This window comes from Lipotes vexillifer, unplaced genomic scaffold (assembly GCF_000442215.2).
Source record: "Lipotes vexillifer unplaced genomic scaffold, Lipotes_vexillifer_v1.1 scaffold207, whole genome shotgun sequence".
NCBI classification, from domain to species: Eukaryota; Metazoa; Chordata; class Mammalia; order Artiodactyla; family Lipotidae; genus Lipotes; species Lipotes vexillifer.
The window spans coordinates 275424-291002 of NW_006784469.1; the positions used below are offsets into that span (position 1 = coordinate 275424).

The 15579-nt window shown below is 36.1% G+C and overlaps 1 protein-coding gene across 1 annotated transcript in view; it reads left to right on the top strand.

Moving 5' to 3' along the window:
- Nucleotides 1-15579, top strand: part of DMD (dystrophin) — a 1809438-nt gene that overhangs the window by 198417 nt on the left and 1595442 nt on the right. The window contains exon 8 of the mRNA XM_007456856.1: nucleotides 14533-14721. Within this exon, the coding sequence (XP_007456918.1) occupies nucleotides 14533-14721 (189 nt within the window). The remainder of the gene's footprint in view (nucleotides 1-14532; nucleotides 14722-15579) is intronic.

Below are 15579 nucleotides of genomic sequence, written 5' to 3' on the forward strand. Positions count from 1 at the left end.
TGGACAGATGTGTTTTAGATTGGGAGAGATTTAAGCACTTTTTTCTATTTTTGGCTGCGTCGGGTCTTCATTGCTGCACGAGGGCTTTCTCTTGTTGCAGGGAGTGAGGGCTACTCTTCGTGCAGTGCACGAGCTTCTCATTGCAGTGGCTTGTTGAGGAGCACTGGCTCTAGGCGCATGGGCTTCAGTGGTTGTGGCGTGTGGGCTCAGTAGTTGTGGCTCGTGGGCTCTAGAGCGCAGGCTCAGTAGTTGTGGCGCACGGGTTTCGTTGCTCTTTGGCATCTTCCTGGACCAGGGCTCGAACCCATGTCCCCTGCATTGGCAGGTGGATTCTTAACCACTGTGCCACCAGGGAAGCCCTGAGCAAGGGTTTGGTATACTCTGCAGTAGTATACTATGTGGTAGGGATCTATAGTACACTATGTATACTGTACTATGTGCTATATGTAATATGTGGTATAAATGTATAGTCCTTGCTATTGTGGAAAAACGGGCACGTACAAAATTGACATGAACATCCATGATGCATCTTCAATAACAAGTTTTTGTTCCATTAATATTTAACTAATACAATTCCATTTTTAATAAGCAATTATTAGTAGTATTTATTCCTGCTTAATCCTTTTCAATGCCTTTAAGTCTCAGTGTGTCTCCTCCCTTTATTAAGAAATAATCTTTCACGTTCGAGTTTTGTCAGAGAGCAAGTTGGCATAGAGCATAGACCATGACATAGCTGGAACGTTTTAACATGATTTGATTTTATAAAACACGATGCAGTAAGGATCAAACAGTTCTTTATTTTAAAACATTCGCTGCTGGAAATCTGTTATTTATGCAAAAGCTTGCTGATCAGTAGGGCTCTGTCCCCTGATGCCAATTTTTTTAAGCACTTTCTACAGCTTATTGTAAATAATGCAGCGGGGCGATGGGACCCTTTAAACCCAATTTGAGAAACAAGCCTTCTGAAAAACATGGTCTCCCACAGTCAAGCATTGCAGCAACTTTCCTATTTAGAAAAATGCCAATGAATGTTCTGAGTTTTGATAGCTAGTTCTTACATTCGTAAAGCTGAGGGAAAAGAAAGTATTCTTGACTCACAATCCACAAAATTAGTGTGCATATGATCATATCAGTGTATGAATTGTGAATGTTTAACGATTAAATGTGATTCAAAAATAAAAGGTGACAGTAACCAGGGATCAGTTCTTAGACACATTCATTTCCCTGATGATCTCATCTAGTATCTTGATATCAAATACCATCTGTAGGTTGATTGCCTGCCAAATGTTTCCCCCGGCTCAGAACTTTCTGCTCAACTCCAAACTTAGGCGCACAATTCAAGTACTCACTCCTAGTCAGTTCAAATTGAACATGTTCAAAACTGAACCGACTAACCCCCGATTCTGCTTCATCAGCAGCCCTTCCTATCACAGTAAGTAGCAACTCCACACTTTCAGTTGCTGTAGCTAAATACTTAGTCTCCCTTTTTCTCACACCTTATATTATTGGTCAGAAAATTATGCCAGGTCACCATGACCAATCTGTATCCAGAATCTGGCCCCAACCTCATCTCCGGTCTGGATTATTGAAATAGCCTTTTCAGCTGGTCTGCTAACTTTGGCCCTTCCCTTACCTACATCCACTTTGTCTGCCATATGGTCCTCTTAAAATGTAAGTCAGATCATATCACACTGCTGCTGAAAATCCTCCAATGGCTTGCCACCTACTCGGAGTAGCCCCTCTGTGTTCTGAGCCCATACACAGTCACCTCCCTCTGCCCCTTCATTCCTTCTGTGGCCTTGTCTTCCACAATTCTTGCCTTCTCTCATTCCACTGAAACCATCCTGGCCTCCATGCCTTTGCCTCTAAGCACGTGTCCCCCACATAGTCACATGACTACCTCTCTTTCTCATCTTTAAGTCTTTTTCTCAAATGATGCTCACTCAGTGATATTTTCCCTGACCTTCCTAAATTAAATCCACAGTGTCCCCTTTCTTCTTCTCGCATTATTTTTCTCCATAGCACTTACCAACTTCAAATTTACTTAATTTGTTTAGTATGCCTCCCCTAATAGGATTAGTTCCACAGAGATGTGGGTTTTTGTCTGTTTTGTGTATGGCTGTATCGTCATTGCCTAGAACAGTGCCTGGCTCTTGGTAGTTGCTCAATAAATATTTGTTGAAGAATCACTAATATGTGGTAGAGCCAGAATTTCATATGCTTTCAGAGCCCTTCTCTACAAAATAAATAAAGGTGTGATGTATTGAATGTATACAATATTTTTTTCTAATTGTTTCTGTACCCGGCAAGTCTGCAATTATAACAACTTTATGACAAATCATAAAGTTTTCAGTATTATTAGTTCAATTGTCCCTAGAAAGGCTAGACAAAGATAGGTTTACCGATTCATTGTGGATATCTTGCATACTTATTAAAAAGTAGAATAATAATGGATGTAACATTACTATTTCCATGTTTAAGGATATATTACCTATAATGAATAGATAATAAAAGAGATTTAATTTTCTGAGTTCTTTATTTCTTCCCAAAACAAGGATATACATGTGTGTGTATAGTTTCTAGGTTATGATTGAAGCATTTCATTATAATTAAGCGTTTTTTATTCTAGTTATAAAATTACCCACGTCTACCTTTTTTGGGTAATCTTTTGAAAAAAATTCCTTTTCTGAGAGGCAGTAAAATACACTTTGGCTTGATCAGATAATTCCTGTAAAAGAAAAACACATTGAATTTTAAATCTGTTGATTTTACACATGAAGATGTTTTTTAAATACCATATTTGTGACTTAGAATTCAAACTGTTGTCTCATGAACTTTGATATGAATTCGGTTATGCATTTGTATACATTGTTCACGCTGTATTTTGGGTGATATGTGCTGCCTCCTGAGAAGGTTCAGTTTCATTAAGAAGGTCTATATTAATATAGTCAGCACTTTTATATTTCATTAAACCCATGTTTCACTGGTCCTTAAATAGTGATAATTGGATAAAGAAAGTTAAGGAAGCAAGTCAGTCATAAGAAGTCGTGTGTGTGATGAATAGAAAGGGAGTTCTTTTCATCTTTTCTGTATGTTTTATTTCTAATGATGTAAAGATAATGTTACAGACATCATTGCAATAACCCTTATATATATCGATACATTATACATTTGAAAGATTTGTTTCTTCTATGTCATTTCCTATTTTATGTAACATTTTCTGAACCATGCACTGGATTCCTTTATTATCTTAGCCTATATTTGCTTTGTAGACATTTGCAGTGCTAAAGAAAAATTGATATTTGTCCTGTGGAAAAATGTGTGCCTGTGTATTTGTCATAAAACTATTAGATTCCACAAGAACCCAAGGCAAACTCAATTAACCATCAGGTGTAATTGTGCTTTAGTGCAAATAGTTTTCTTTCCCTCAAATGCACAGGCAAGCCTAAAACCAAACAAGGAGCTTTATAGTTTTGTCTACCCGGCATACTCTTTTCTACCTAAGTAACTATTGAGTCATAAATCTTCTTTTGGAAAGCTGATTTTCAATTTCTTTTCTTCACACTGAAAAATGGTCAATATATCGGCAATGAGTGTTATGTATTGCTCACTGGCAAGTGATATCTCTAAAGGTGGCCTATTATATGCTAAAAACAAAAGGCTTTGAGTCCTGTAGGATGCCAAAACCTCCAGTCAATTTAGTCAATATTTCAGACAGTACAGTTGAAAAAAATCAGTCAAGGCAAATTGCCATTGTATACCTTAAATATCTTTGCGGATCCCATTTTGGTTAATTTTTCTAGCATTTCTAAATGTTTTGCTGTATATGCTGCTGACAAGGAGCAAATTTAATTATTTTGAATTTCGGCAGCCTTTCCTTCCTTAGCGTTAACTTTCTTGTTGAGGTGCTAATGAGCTGTGAAAAGGCCAAATGGAAGAGAAATAAGAGCTCCAGATAATCCATACTCTGATAAACTACTCCCATGATAATTGACAGTTTGTGGTTCTTCTGGGACAGTGGGAGAAATAAGCAATGTTGGCCAAGTATGTGGAGCAACTTGTGCTAATAACATTGTAAAAGAAGTTTACAAGGCAATCAGGATTCTTTTAAACAAATAGCATGTGTGTACCTTCAGGCCTAGGCACAATTTGATTATCCAGAATGCTTTGTAGGTCAAATTGAGCTGCGCCCCAGGATTTCTAAATAAGGAGATTCTAAACATACTTGTGAGTATTTCCCTTCTGGCTTAAATGAATTTCCTTTTCCTGATTTATAGTTTCCCCAGAACAAAGACATATTTGACCTTCCTTTTCTGCTCATTTGCAGGATTTTTAATTCATCTTCATGTTAAAGTTTTTAATTGCTGGCATATTTTAATACTCAAGGTTTAATTCATTGTTTTAATTTGTGTATGTGGCAATAATTCCGTTTCCTTCCTAGTATAATATGAAATAAGGCCAATATATTAAAAAATACCTTTTTATAGACTAAGTAGTGATTTTGTAGAAAATTTCCAAGGGTTATACAAATCAAGAAAATGATAACTGACTCTACGCAAGAGTATTTTTAAAATAAAATTTTGTTTTTAAATATAGTATTGATTATCTCAGTATGTGAACAAAGAAAGCATTTTTATTCCTTTTGTTTCTTCCCTTCCTATTTTCAAAAGTAGACCAAACAATTTGAAATATGCCAATAGGCATGTTTTAGATTTTGATATATGTTCCAGGTATGATTATATATCCCAGTGATATTGTTACGTATTTTATAGTATCCATAATTTTATGTGGTGATTTAAAAATTCAAGTATACCAGTAAATTTTAGGGCATTGTACTAATGAAGCCCATTGTAAATATTTAAAAATCTTTATATGAGCAAGTTATCTATTGAGAATATAGAAATTGTACACCAAAGCCAATCATATTATAAACATGTAAAATTATTCACAGAAGGGTCTAGGGGAGAGAGAGACTGGATGAATCAAAGAATTCTATCATTGGTTCTTGGGGTGTGTGAAAGACTTATAATCATTACATTCAAAGTATGGCACATTCTTACATTTTTGATTTTTAAATGCATTTTTACCAATCTAGCTATATCTGGGAAATGCTTCTTCTCCTTAAGTTATGAAAAATATGTCTGGCAACATAGTTAAAATTGTAGGCTTCTGAGAGACAGATACTGAGTTCACCTCCCATCTCTGCTCTTTACTAACTGTGACCTTGGGCAAGTTTCTAACCCCTATGCATCTGGTCTCCTTCCTGTAAAACGTAGACAGTAGGCATTCCTTTTGTTGTAAGGTTAAATTAGGTATTTTAATGATGTGCTTGAAGCACACCTTACAAATAGTAAACACTCAATGAATTATACTTGTGTTGTGTTTATAAATTCTATAGGAGTTTAGAGGATGAAAAAAGCATTATAGATTAGAGCATAGTCTACAGAGTGGGGAGCACCTAACCACAAGATACACAAGATGATCCACTGGGGTTTCAGAAGAACATAGTATGATGTCTCTTCATATGCATACTTTATTTGAAATGAAGAAAGAAAGAAACTTTACTAATTTTTAATGTACAGGTTTTCAGATGATTTTGTATAATGTATGGTCCTTGATGTCCTTGATCAGACATATTTAATCAGATGAATTGGTATTGGACCTTATTTATTGGCATCTTTGGTGTTCTGGATGCATTGCAATGCATGTGAACAGTTAAATGTGTTTACAGGTTGTATTATCTTAAGTAGTAAAATACTTACAATATTTTGCAGTAAAATCGGAGTGTCCCAGAGAATACTTTTTACTGCACAGAAATGTTCTAGTTATCACATGGTAAAGTATTTGAAAAAATGTAGTATATATTTTCTTTTTCAAAAAAGTAAGTGTTCCAGATATGCTGAACATTTCTGTTTTGGCAAATGGCTGTGCTTACTGTGTCATTTCTCAGACATTTCCAAAAGCAGTAAAAAGACTTGATCTCTCCTTTCAAGGCAAATTTCTGTATTAACCGACAGTGATTAAGAAAAGAACTGCATTTTATAGGAAATGTGTGCTATGGAGAGTGCATTTCGAAAATGGATATTTGACAGTATTCTCATCATAAGTATGTCAGTTATGAAATCTTTTACAACTACACACAGAAACTTGAAAGGAAAAATTTTAAGTTCATTTAAAATATAAATGAAATGTTTTCGTGAGGTTTTGAGTCCATATTATAAATATGAAAATGTTTTCATTTGATATTGCAAGAAATCCTGATTTAGATAATAGAAGATTAAATTTTTTAGCTAAAACTTTCGTAATACCTGGTATATTGGGTGCAGAGTGAATAGGGCAGCTAAGTTGAATCAGTCCTCAAAATTGCTATGGGACAACGTGATTAAAAAAGTGGAATATGAAAAAAAAATGGTCATGAAGAACCTAGAGGCAAGATGGGAATAAAGACGCAGACCTACTAGAGAATGGACTTGAGGATACGGGGAAGGGGAAGGGGAAGCTGTGACAAAGTGAGAGAGTGGCATGGACATATATACACTACCAAATGTAAAATAGATAGCTAGTGGGAACCAACCACATAGCACAGGGAAATCAGCTCGGTGCTTTGTGACCACCTAGAGGGGTGGGATAGGGAGGGTGGGAGGGAGGGAGACGCAAGAGGGAGGAGATATGGGGACATATGTATATGTATAACTGATTCACTTTGTTATAAAGCAGAAACTAACACACCATTGTAAAGCAATTATACTCTAATAAAGATGTAAATTTAAAAAAAATAGAAAAAAGTGGAATATGCAGTCACAAATGTTATTTTGATAAAGATGAACACTTTACAAAATCGAAGAGCAATATTGTAAGGTTCAGGAAGAGTCATACAGGAGATGAGATTTGGGCTGGAACTTAAAGGCGAATATGATTTAAATATGTTTGGGAAAGTATTTTTGTTGTTGCTGTTGTTTTAATACGTTGGTAGCAGAGGAATAAACAAATAGGAAGGTGAAAGATGAAAATTGATTGTTTGTAGGTTTCCAAAGCTGTGAGAGAGAGAATAGAGGAAAACATCTGAGACCACTACATGTTAGGGTATGAATTTGGGACTGTATTCTAAGAGTAAACTCACTGAAATTTACTGCGTGTAAGAGTAAAATACCCGTTATAAATGTGGCAACTATGCTCAAGTTGGATTGAAGCAAGCAAAAGATAGAGAAGAGGGAATCAATTTGGGGAGCATGTCATTAACCTCATTTTTGTGTTGTTTTAGCACAGTTTCTCAAAGTGTCACTCCTGACATTTGGGGCCTGATCATTTTTTTTGTGGAGGGGGAGTGGGTGGTGGTAGTTGTTGAGCTGTGCAGTGTAGAATGTTTAGCAGCATTCCTGACGTCTACCCACTGGATGTCTTAGATGTCAGTAGCACCCTCTACCCCCAGCAGTGACGATCAAAACTGCCTCCAGATATTGTCAAATGTCCCCAAGAGGGCAAAACAGCTCCTGGTTGAGAACCAGTGGTTTAGGGTGATGTCACTAGGAATGAAAAAGAAGAGGTGAATGTGAAATAAATTGTAAAGTATGTTGTTTGCTGGACAGATTTCAACCAAATTGTTGAAGATAAAAGAGCAAGTCATTTCAATAATAATAAAAGGTTTTTTTTTAAACTAATACACACATATGTCTTTATGACATGTATTTTGTACGTCAGACCCACTTGGGACTCTGTTTTGCATTCCTACTCATGTTTTCCATTGCCTCATTTTATAATATATACATATATACCCTTAAATTCTTTTATAGTATCTTCCCTAAATCAGGAGTGATTCCTCCTAGCTTGTAGCCCACCCTGACTTTTGAGTCTTTTACTTTAAGATGTGAAAAGAAATATTAGTACAAGAGATAAAAAACTTGTCAAAAGGTTTCACAACTTTTACTTCTTTCAAATACAGTGAGCCTTTATACACTCTTCTCAGTTCTCTAAACCTTAAGATTAAGAGCTTTAATTGTTAATGAGACCCTGAAGTATATACCTTGAAGCATGCGCACTCTTGTTAGGAGCCAATGATAAAACTGAAGAACTGCCTGTTGCCTTCAGCTGACTAATCTACCTGCACCAACAGGGTAGAGGACTGCTCTGGTCTTTTATTACTTGGCTTGAGGCAGAGGGCAGAATTTGTGGCTGTTAATGAAATCTATCCAGAGTCTTCCCAGGGCTTAATATCATTTGCATTTCCCTTATAAATGTCAAAAAGGCCTTAAACAAAGGATCTCTTTCCTTGAAGAGAACAGGTAAGGATGTGTGTTTTAGAATCCAAGCAACCTGGTTTTAAATACCAGATCAGCCAGTTACCTTTGTGACCTTTGGCATGTTATTTAATTTTTCTGTTCCCGTTTCCTCATCCTACTATTTTCTGTCATCTTGAGCTGTTGTGGTGAAAAATGATATAATGCACGTTAAGTGCTTAGCAAATTGACTGACACAAAGTGCCCAATAAATAATGGCAGCTGTTGTTATTGCTATTAGAGATGTAGTTGTTGTGGTTGTGATGGTTGTTTTAATATTGCCATACAGCAGGCCATAATTTTTCCTAAATCCTCATTAGGGCTTAACTTTGAACTGAATTTCAGGCACAAGCAGTATTAAAAATTACCTATTTAATGGTATCATTAGATTGAATGTCATGTACAGTGTTGCATGATGGATTAACTTCTTGTAAATCACTTCTGTAATCATTTTTCATACTTTGAATAATACCCTGGTTTACATGTTATATCTCAGAGGAAACAGCAGAAATGTGGCAATAATGTTTCCAGATATAAATCCTGGTTCCTCTGAACTGTTCTTCTGTTATTTAGTAAAAGAACCACTTGGTTATCCCTCCATGATCCTTTAGCTTTCAAATAATCTTTCACTGAAGGAAAAAGATTATAGAATACACCCAAAAATTCACCATCCATGCATTGTCTTAGACTGTGTAAAAAAGAAGTGTGACACATTTAAAGGAGCTAAGTGACAAAACTTTCAGAAGTTCTTGAAGCATTTATACATTCAAGAACAGTAAAACTGTTTTTATCCAGGTTAAAACTCATATCACATTTTAAGGTTAAATTTGGGGAAGTTGCCAAAATAGATCAGTTTCAACAGAAATATAAAAGTACTCAGCGATAGATTGTGCCCTCTGGAATCGTCCCAGCTATTTTTCTAAGAGCTTTGTGGTTTGCTGGATTGCTGGTTTCACTACCTATGTGTTGCCATTTGATGACTTATCTCAGTTTGAATTGCCAAAGTCATGCTTCTAAAAATACACACAGCTCATTCAACTGTGTTTCCTCATAAAAATTATTTGCCATTTCAGCGAACACAGGTCCCCAAGTACAGGCGTTGCAAAGCATTTCTTGGGAACTAGAATGCACTTAGCATTTTATATGATCTTTTCAACAGTCCTATGGAGATATATTATTATTTTCTTTGTTTTTACAGATGGGGAAACTGAGACACAGAGAGGTTGAATAACTTATCCCAGGTCAGCTAGATAGTAAACTGGTTTTTAAAAAATATTTATGTATGGAGTCATGTCAAGCCTATCATTCTCTGTTTTATTATGTCAATTTCTATTACTAGAGATGAGTTTCCAGACCTTTGTCCTGGACATTGCAGGACTAACACATATACTTATTTGTCTTCCTCCATTACTTTACTCTTCTGCTGTCTACTCCTTCACCTTCATGCATTAGCAACATCTTCAAGGAACACAGGTGACAATATCTAGTAATTCTTCGTGCAAAAGGGTAGTAATTAAGCCTTTGAAGTATGTGGGTAATGTTGAATAAATTTTAGTGTTCTTAATTTTGAAAGCAACCAGAATTGTTTCATCCATCCATTGTTATGCCTCTCATCTGAATCATTATTTGCCCAATGTACTGAAAACGTAAACTACTTTTATAAAGACAGAAATTAAAATAAGATCAAAGCATAGGAAAACAATTATTTCCAGTTGATCCTAGCATCTCCATTCATGAAATGATTGGTGTCTCTTTCTTATGCACAGATCTTTTTCTATAAGAAGCAAAGATCAAGTTTCCTCGAAAATTTTCTTTGCCATAATATGTATGAACTAGTGACAAGCTAAAGTGAAATATGTAATACTATGACAATGAATACGTATTTTGGGAAACTAAAACCAAAAGCATAAGCCTATGTGTTCTCTTTCAAAGATGGACAAAAAAATAAATAAATAAAAAGAATATGTGTTTTTCCAAGGATTTTATTGCAAATGTGGAATTCAAGCAAATTTCTTCTTTCATGGGTTTACCTGAAATTCTAGAACCATTTCCAGTTTTTATCCATGAGCTATAAATTTTTTTTTTCATCTTGATTCGGGACATATATACATATACATTTATACATAGACACACACACACACACACACACACACACACACACATATATACATATCTGAAACAAAAATTCACTAAAGAATCTAGTCCTTAATATAAATTACACAGAATGGTATTTTTATTCTATTTAATTTTAAATAGAATATTCCTGGTCATGACCCACTAAAATGATTTCATGAATCACTGATGGGTCATGACTTACAAATTTGAAAAACAGTGGTCTAGACAGAGAAAAAATTACTCAGAGTCTAGCTGACAATTTTGACCATAATCATGTATATATGTAGAGCTGATTTATAGATATAAATAATGATTAATTGAGTTATTTATGTAATTTTACATAGCTTATTCATATATGAATTTACCTTTAATATAGCTGTCTTTGCAAAGTTTTTGTTTTATGAGCATCCTCAGGCAAAACTTTTAGATTCAGAATTTATGGGTGCTAGACAGCTTGTCCTAAAGTATAAAGATTTGCCTTCTAAAATTTTCTCCAAAAATTCAAGCCTCTGTAAATATCAGTAAATCATGAGCTGTTTACTTTTTTAATCCAAATTGTACAGTAGTAAAATATAGTATTGTGTTACTCGAGTAATAGTGTTGTTTACAATTTATCATTTGCAAAAGATTATTTGAACTCAAGATTGTTAATAATTTTTAGAACTTTTAAATAGGAACTAGATTGAGGTTCAGGTTCAGAAAGGTTTGATTTAATTGATGCTTGCTCTTAGAAGTTTCCTGGGTCATTTTTTCTATAGGAATTATCTGGCCCTTGAAATCTGGACAGTGACTTATGAAGGTAACCTTGGAGGAGGTTGGGTTTCAAAATGGTTCTTGTGTGTAGAAGAATCGAATAATAATTAATAGCTATCGCCTACTGTATTGGGTTCTTGCACAAGATCAGGTATTCTGCCAAACACTTTATATACTCTCCTTTAATTCTTACGACAATCTTAGGAAAGTATTATTGTTCTCATTTTACAAAGGAGGAAGCTGAGGCTAATGATGGGGCTAAGTAACTTTACCAGGGTGACAAGATTCAAACACTGATTGTTTGCCTCCAAAGCCCCTGGGTTTTATAACCACTTTTTATTGTACATAATAAATGTCCCATCTCTTCTCACCCATAACCCAGGGAAGGCAAAATATCCAGGAGTGGACTGTACTTTTTTTCCACCTACATACCGGGCTGGCTAGCAATTTGTACAGCCCAGTTGAAAATGAAATACGGAGCCCCTTGTTCAAAACTGCAGGAAGGAAAGTGCTGTTAAAATTACTAAAATATAAAGCTGTTTACTTTATTCTATGGTCTTTCTCTCAACTTGCCATCGTGTTTTTTATTTGCTATTTGACATCATACTGAATACAGAAAATTAAAATTTTAAAGTATTAGCATGAGTTTTACTGCCCATTGTTATATTGTGCAATTGCAGTTGTAAATGCAAACATAAGATCGTTTAACTCAAGCAGAATCACCAGCATCGCACAATTTATATTTCAGAGCTTGTGCATGCATATGTATTTCATTCTTAACATGGAAACATTGTACAACTAAGCTGTTTTTATTTCACTTCTTGATAGGTTTAAGTTCTACCCATGTCCTGTGCCTTCAGCTTACTGATGAGTTAAGGAAGGAGTGAAAGGAAAGGAACCATCTTGCCCTATCTTTCCCTTTCTTTCTCTGTCATCAGTATCAGCATAAATGGTTGGCTAATACAGGAAAGAAATACGAGTAAGAAAGGATATGATAGGGTTCTTTGATTGTTCATGTTTTCTTAGGATTGCCTTCTTTCTGCATTGGAAGCAAGTTCCCATTCAAACTGAAAGCATGACTTCCTGGGGCTGTCAGTGCCCCTCTCATTCAGTCATAGTTACCTTCCGCTCACTTTGAGTCTGCTCAACTCCCACATGTCATGGGTCCACCAGAATTCTAGGCTCATGGGACATCACAAACACTATATGCAAATGGGGCAAACACACCTATTGCACTTATCTCCTCTGCTCACATGCATACTTCATCACCCCATTGGACTTCACTTACAAAACCCAAGTTCAAAGATAAAATTATTAAGAATTTTAAGACGGCAATGTCAAAAAGTAGATAAAACAAGCAAGGCAAGAAAGGGGTCGTTCTGAGTCTTGGGCAATGTAAAACTGTTCAGGTTGCCCAGCCATGAAGCTGGTTCTGTCTACACACATCTCCCAGGCTACGTTTTTGTGACTTTTTTCCTCTTAATGATGACTTTTATACTTATTATTTATAGTATTTAGGGGTAGAGAGAAGGGATGCACCATGAAACTTGTTCTAACTCCTCAGACCTTCAGAACTCGCCTTGACCTTGGGAAGGGCCAGTGCGACTAGCCCTCTTGGGGCATTTATGTTCTGTTTGAGATACTGGAGTTGGGTGATTTTGACTTAACAGGATGACATTATTTCTGCCAGTTCTCTAGAAATAGATTAAGAGTGCATCATTTGATGAAAATACTGCACCAAAGACTGCCACTATGCTTTTTTATCCTAAAGGACTTAATAGAGAAATTTATCATATTAAAGTTTCAACATTGGAACATTTATCAGAAGAGCACAATTAAGTTGGTGCTAGCAGCTCAGTGGGATAAGGCCCAGAATTGCTGGGGACTGGAAATTCAAGGCAGGCATGGCAGGGAAGAACGATCAAAAGGATGAATTTTTCTCTAGGCAAGGTCATGAACCCTGCCCCCCGACCCCGCCCCAAGTAGTTTCTGGTTGTTCTACAGTGCCGTTTGTTTCCTTTGCAAAATCCTGTTTGTTAGGGCCCAGTGCTTGCTTGCTTGCTTTATAGGGTGTTCAGAAGATTTCTCTCCAAATATTTCTCCAATATTTTTGCTCTGACTACTTCAACTATTTGCCCGTGTCCCTTAACCCAGCAGGAACCCCTCTTGAGTGTGGGCCTTCTCAGGATTTCTAAAGCCCAGCAACCTGCCATGAGTGCAGTTGGCCTAAAGAAAAATTTGTGCATATTTTCTTATTTGTTCAAATTTTTGCTGTTGATAATTGCCTTCAGGTTAAAGCAGCAGGCCCATAGCTTACCCCAAGAGCTCTCTCCCATCACTTGGTAGTACTGGTACCATAGCTCCTGAGTCTCTGCAAATACACAGCCAGGTTTAGAGGTCAATATTCCATCCTAGAAGCTACCGTCAGCTCTACAGGTGATTCTCTTGAGGTCTCCATTACTTGGCTTGAGGTGGTGGAAGTTATGGACGTGCATCGCACTCCAGGGGAATCTTTTGTCACCAGATTTCTCCAGTCTCCTTGTTTCCTCTTACACACCTTTGAGCTATGCAGTGGATTAAGGGTGGTGGGACAGTTTTGTGGTCCCTTCTTAGCAATTCCTTCATAGGTGGCCTGGATCTTCTCTTTAGAATTATGAACACTTTGTTACCATTGTTCTCAGCTTTAGGATCCAAGGAGAAATTACAAGACAACTGTTGGGAATCTCAGTTAACATCCTGCTAAATAAATCTGGTAGCAAATACTTCATAGTTTGCTTTGCCTAAGATAATGTCTTGTTATTTAAACCATGGCCTTCTGGAAATAAAGGCTTAAACTCACAGAAGTCATTATACTGTTAGAAATTTCAGATGTGTGAATGAGGTTATTTCTTTTTAAATTTTACCTTTCCCCCACTTATTTTCATACTGATAACTTGTCTGTGAATTTTTAGAAATATTTTATTAGGGGATCTTGGGAAGAGATGTTTCCTTTAATGTTATTGCAAAAATTATGTAAATATAATACCAATAATGTATATGTGAAGGATTGAAAATATGAACTAAAAAAATTTACCTATGGATGAAAATCCATGGCATTTAAAATACAGCGTGAAGAGATGATGTACTAATTCACTCTTCATAGTAATCTAGAAGAGCTTTAATAAAATATTAATTTGAAGTGGATTCCAACTGCCATTTGAGAATTTGTGTGTATATTTGTGAGGATGTTAAAATGCAGGCTCGTTATTGTATGTTTCTGCTGTGTGTGTCTCTGATAATGCAAGTGGACATTTCTAGCATTTTAAATATTTCATTCGATTTATCATTTAATGTACTGGAACAGTCTGCCAAGATACTAATTGTATAACACCCAATTTGTTTTATTGTTCAGCGTTTGGAAGCTCCTGAAGACAAGTCATTTGGCAGTTCATTGATGGAGACTGAAGTAAACCTGGACAGTTACCAGACAGCTTTAGAAGAAGTACTCTCATGGCTTCTTTCAGCTGAGGACACACTGCAAGCACAAGGAGAGATTTCTAATGATGTAGAAGAAGTGAAAGAACAATTTCATACTCATGAGGTAAAGCAAAACATCGATTAATGGGGATTTCCCTGGTGGTCCAGTGGCTAAGACTCCCGGGTTCGATCCCTAGTCAGGGAACTAGATCCCACATGCTGCAACTGAGAGATCGCATGCCGCAACTAAAGATCCTGCATGCCGCAACTAAAAATGATCCTGCGAGCCACAGCTAAGACTTGGTGCAGCCAAATAAATAAATAAATAATTAAGAAAAAAACATTGATTAATAAAACAAGGCATATGACTTATGATAAGTCTCTCTGTTTTCCTCAGTTACTGTATAAGATCCTTGTATTTTGATAATTTAGTGTTTATTTTGAGAAGGAAACAAGATAAACGTTCATGTGTTTGGCATTCCAGTAGCCAGCTTTGGAAGTTGTCCTTTGGAGAATAACACTTGAAGATGCTGAGATTAGATTCTGCCAAAGACTCATATAGGAATATGAAAGGCCAACTCCCTTCTCTTGGGTCAAGGTCAATGCTCAGATAGAACTTACACTCCAAAGTACCTGTGGGGTATCATGCTGAACTACCCTCAGTGGGAGACTTTTCCTGAGATGACACACTTACTTGGCTTCCTCCCCTCCCCAGTCCTGTTTCCTGCTTCTTTGGCTCCCTTGTAGATCTCTCCTGAGATCTCCTCCTTAATAACTCACTAGCACATAAGTCCTGATCTCAGGGTCTGCTTCTGCAGAAGTTGACCTAAGCTAGTAATTTTCCTTAATTCTTATTAAAAACAGTATTAAGTTTTCTTAAAAAATAAAATACTTTTACTGGGAATAAAGTTTAAATAGGCTATAAATTTAAAATTGCAAAAAAAAAGAAAAAAAAGATTTAAAACCATAATGATTTCCCTAC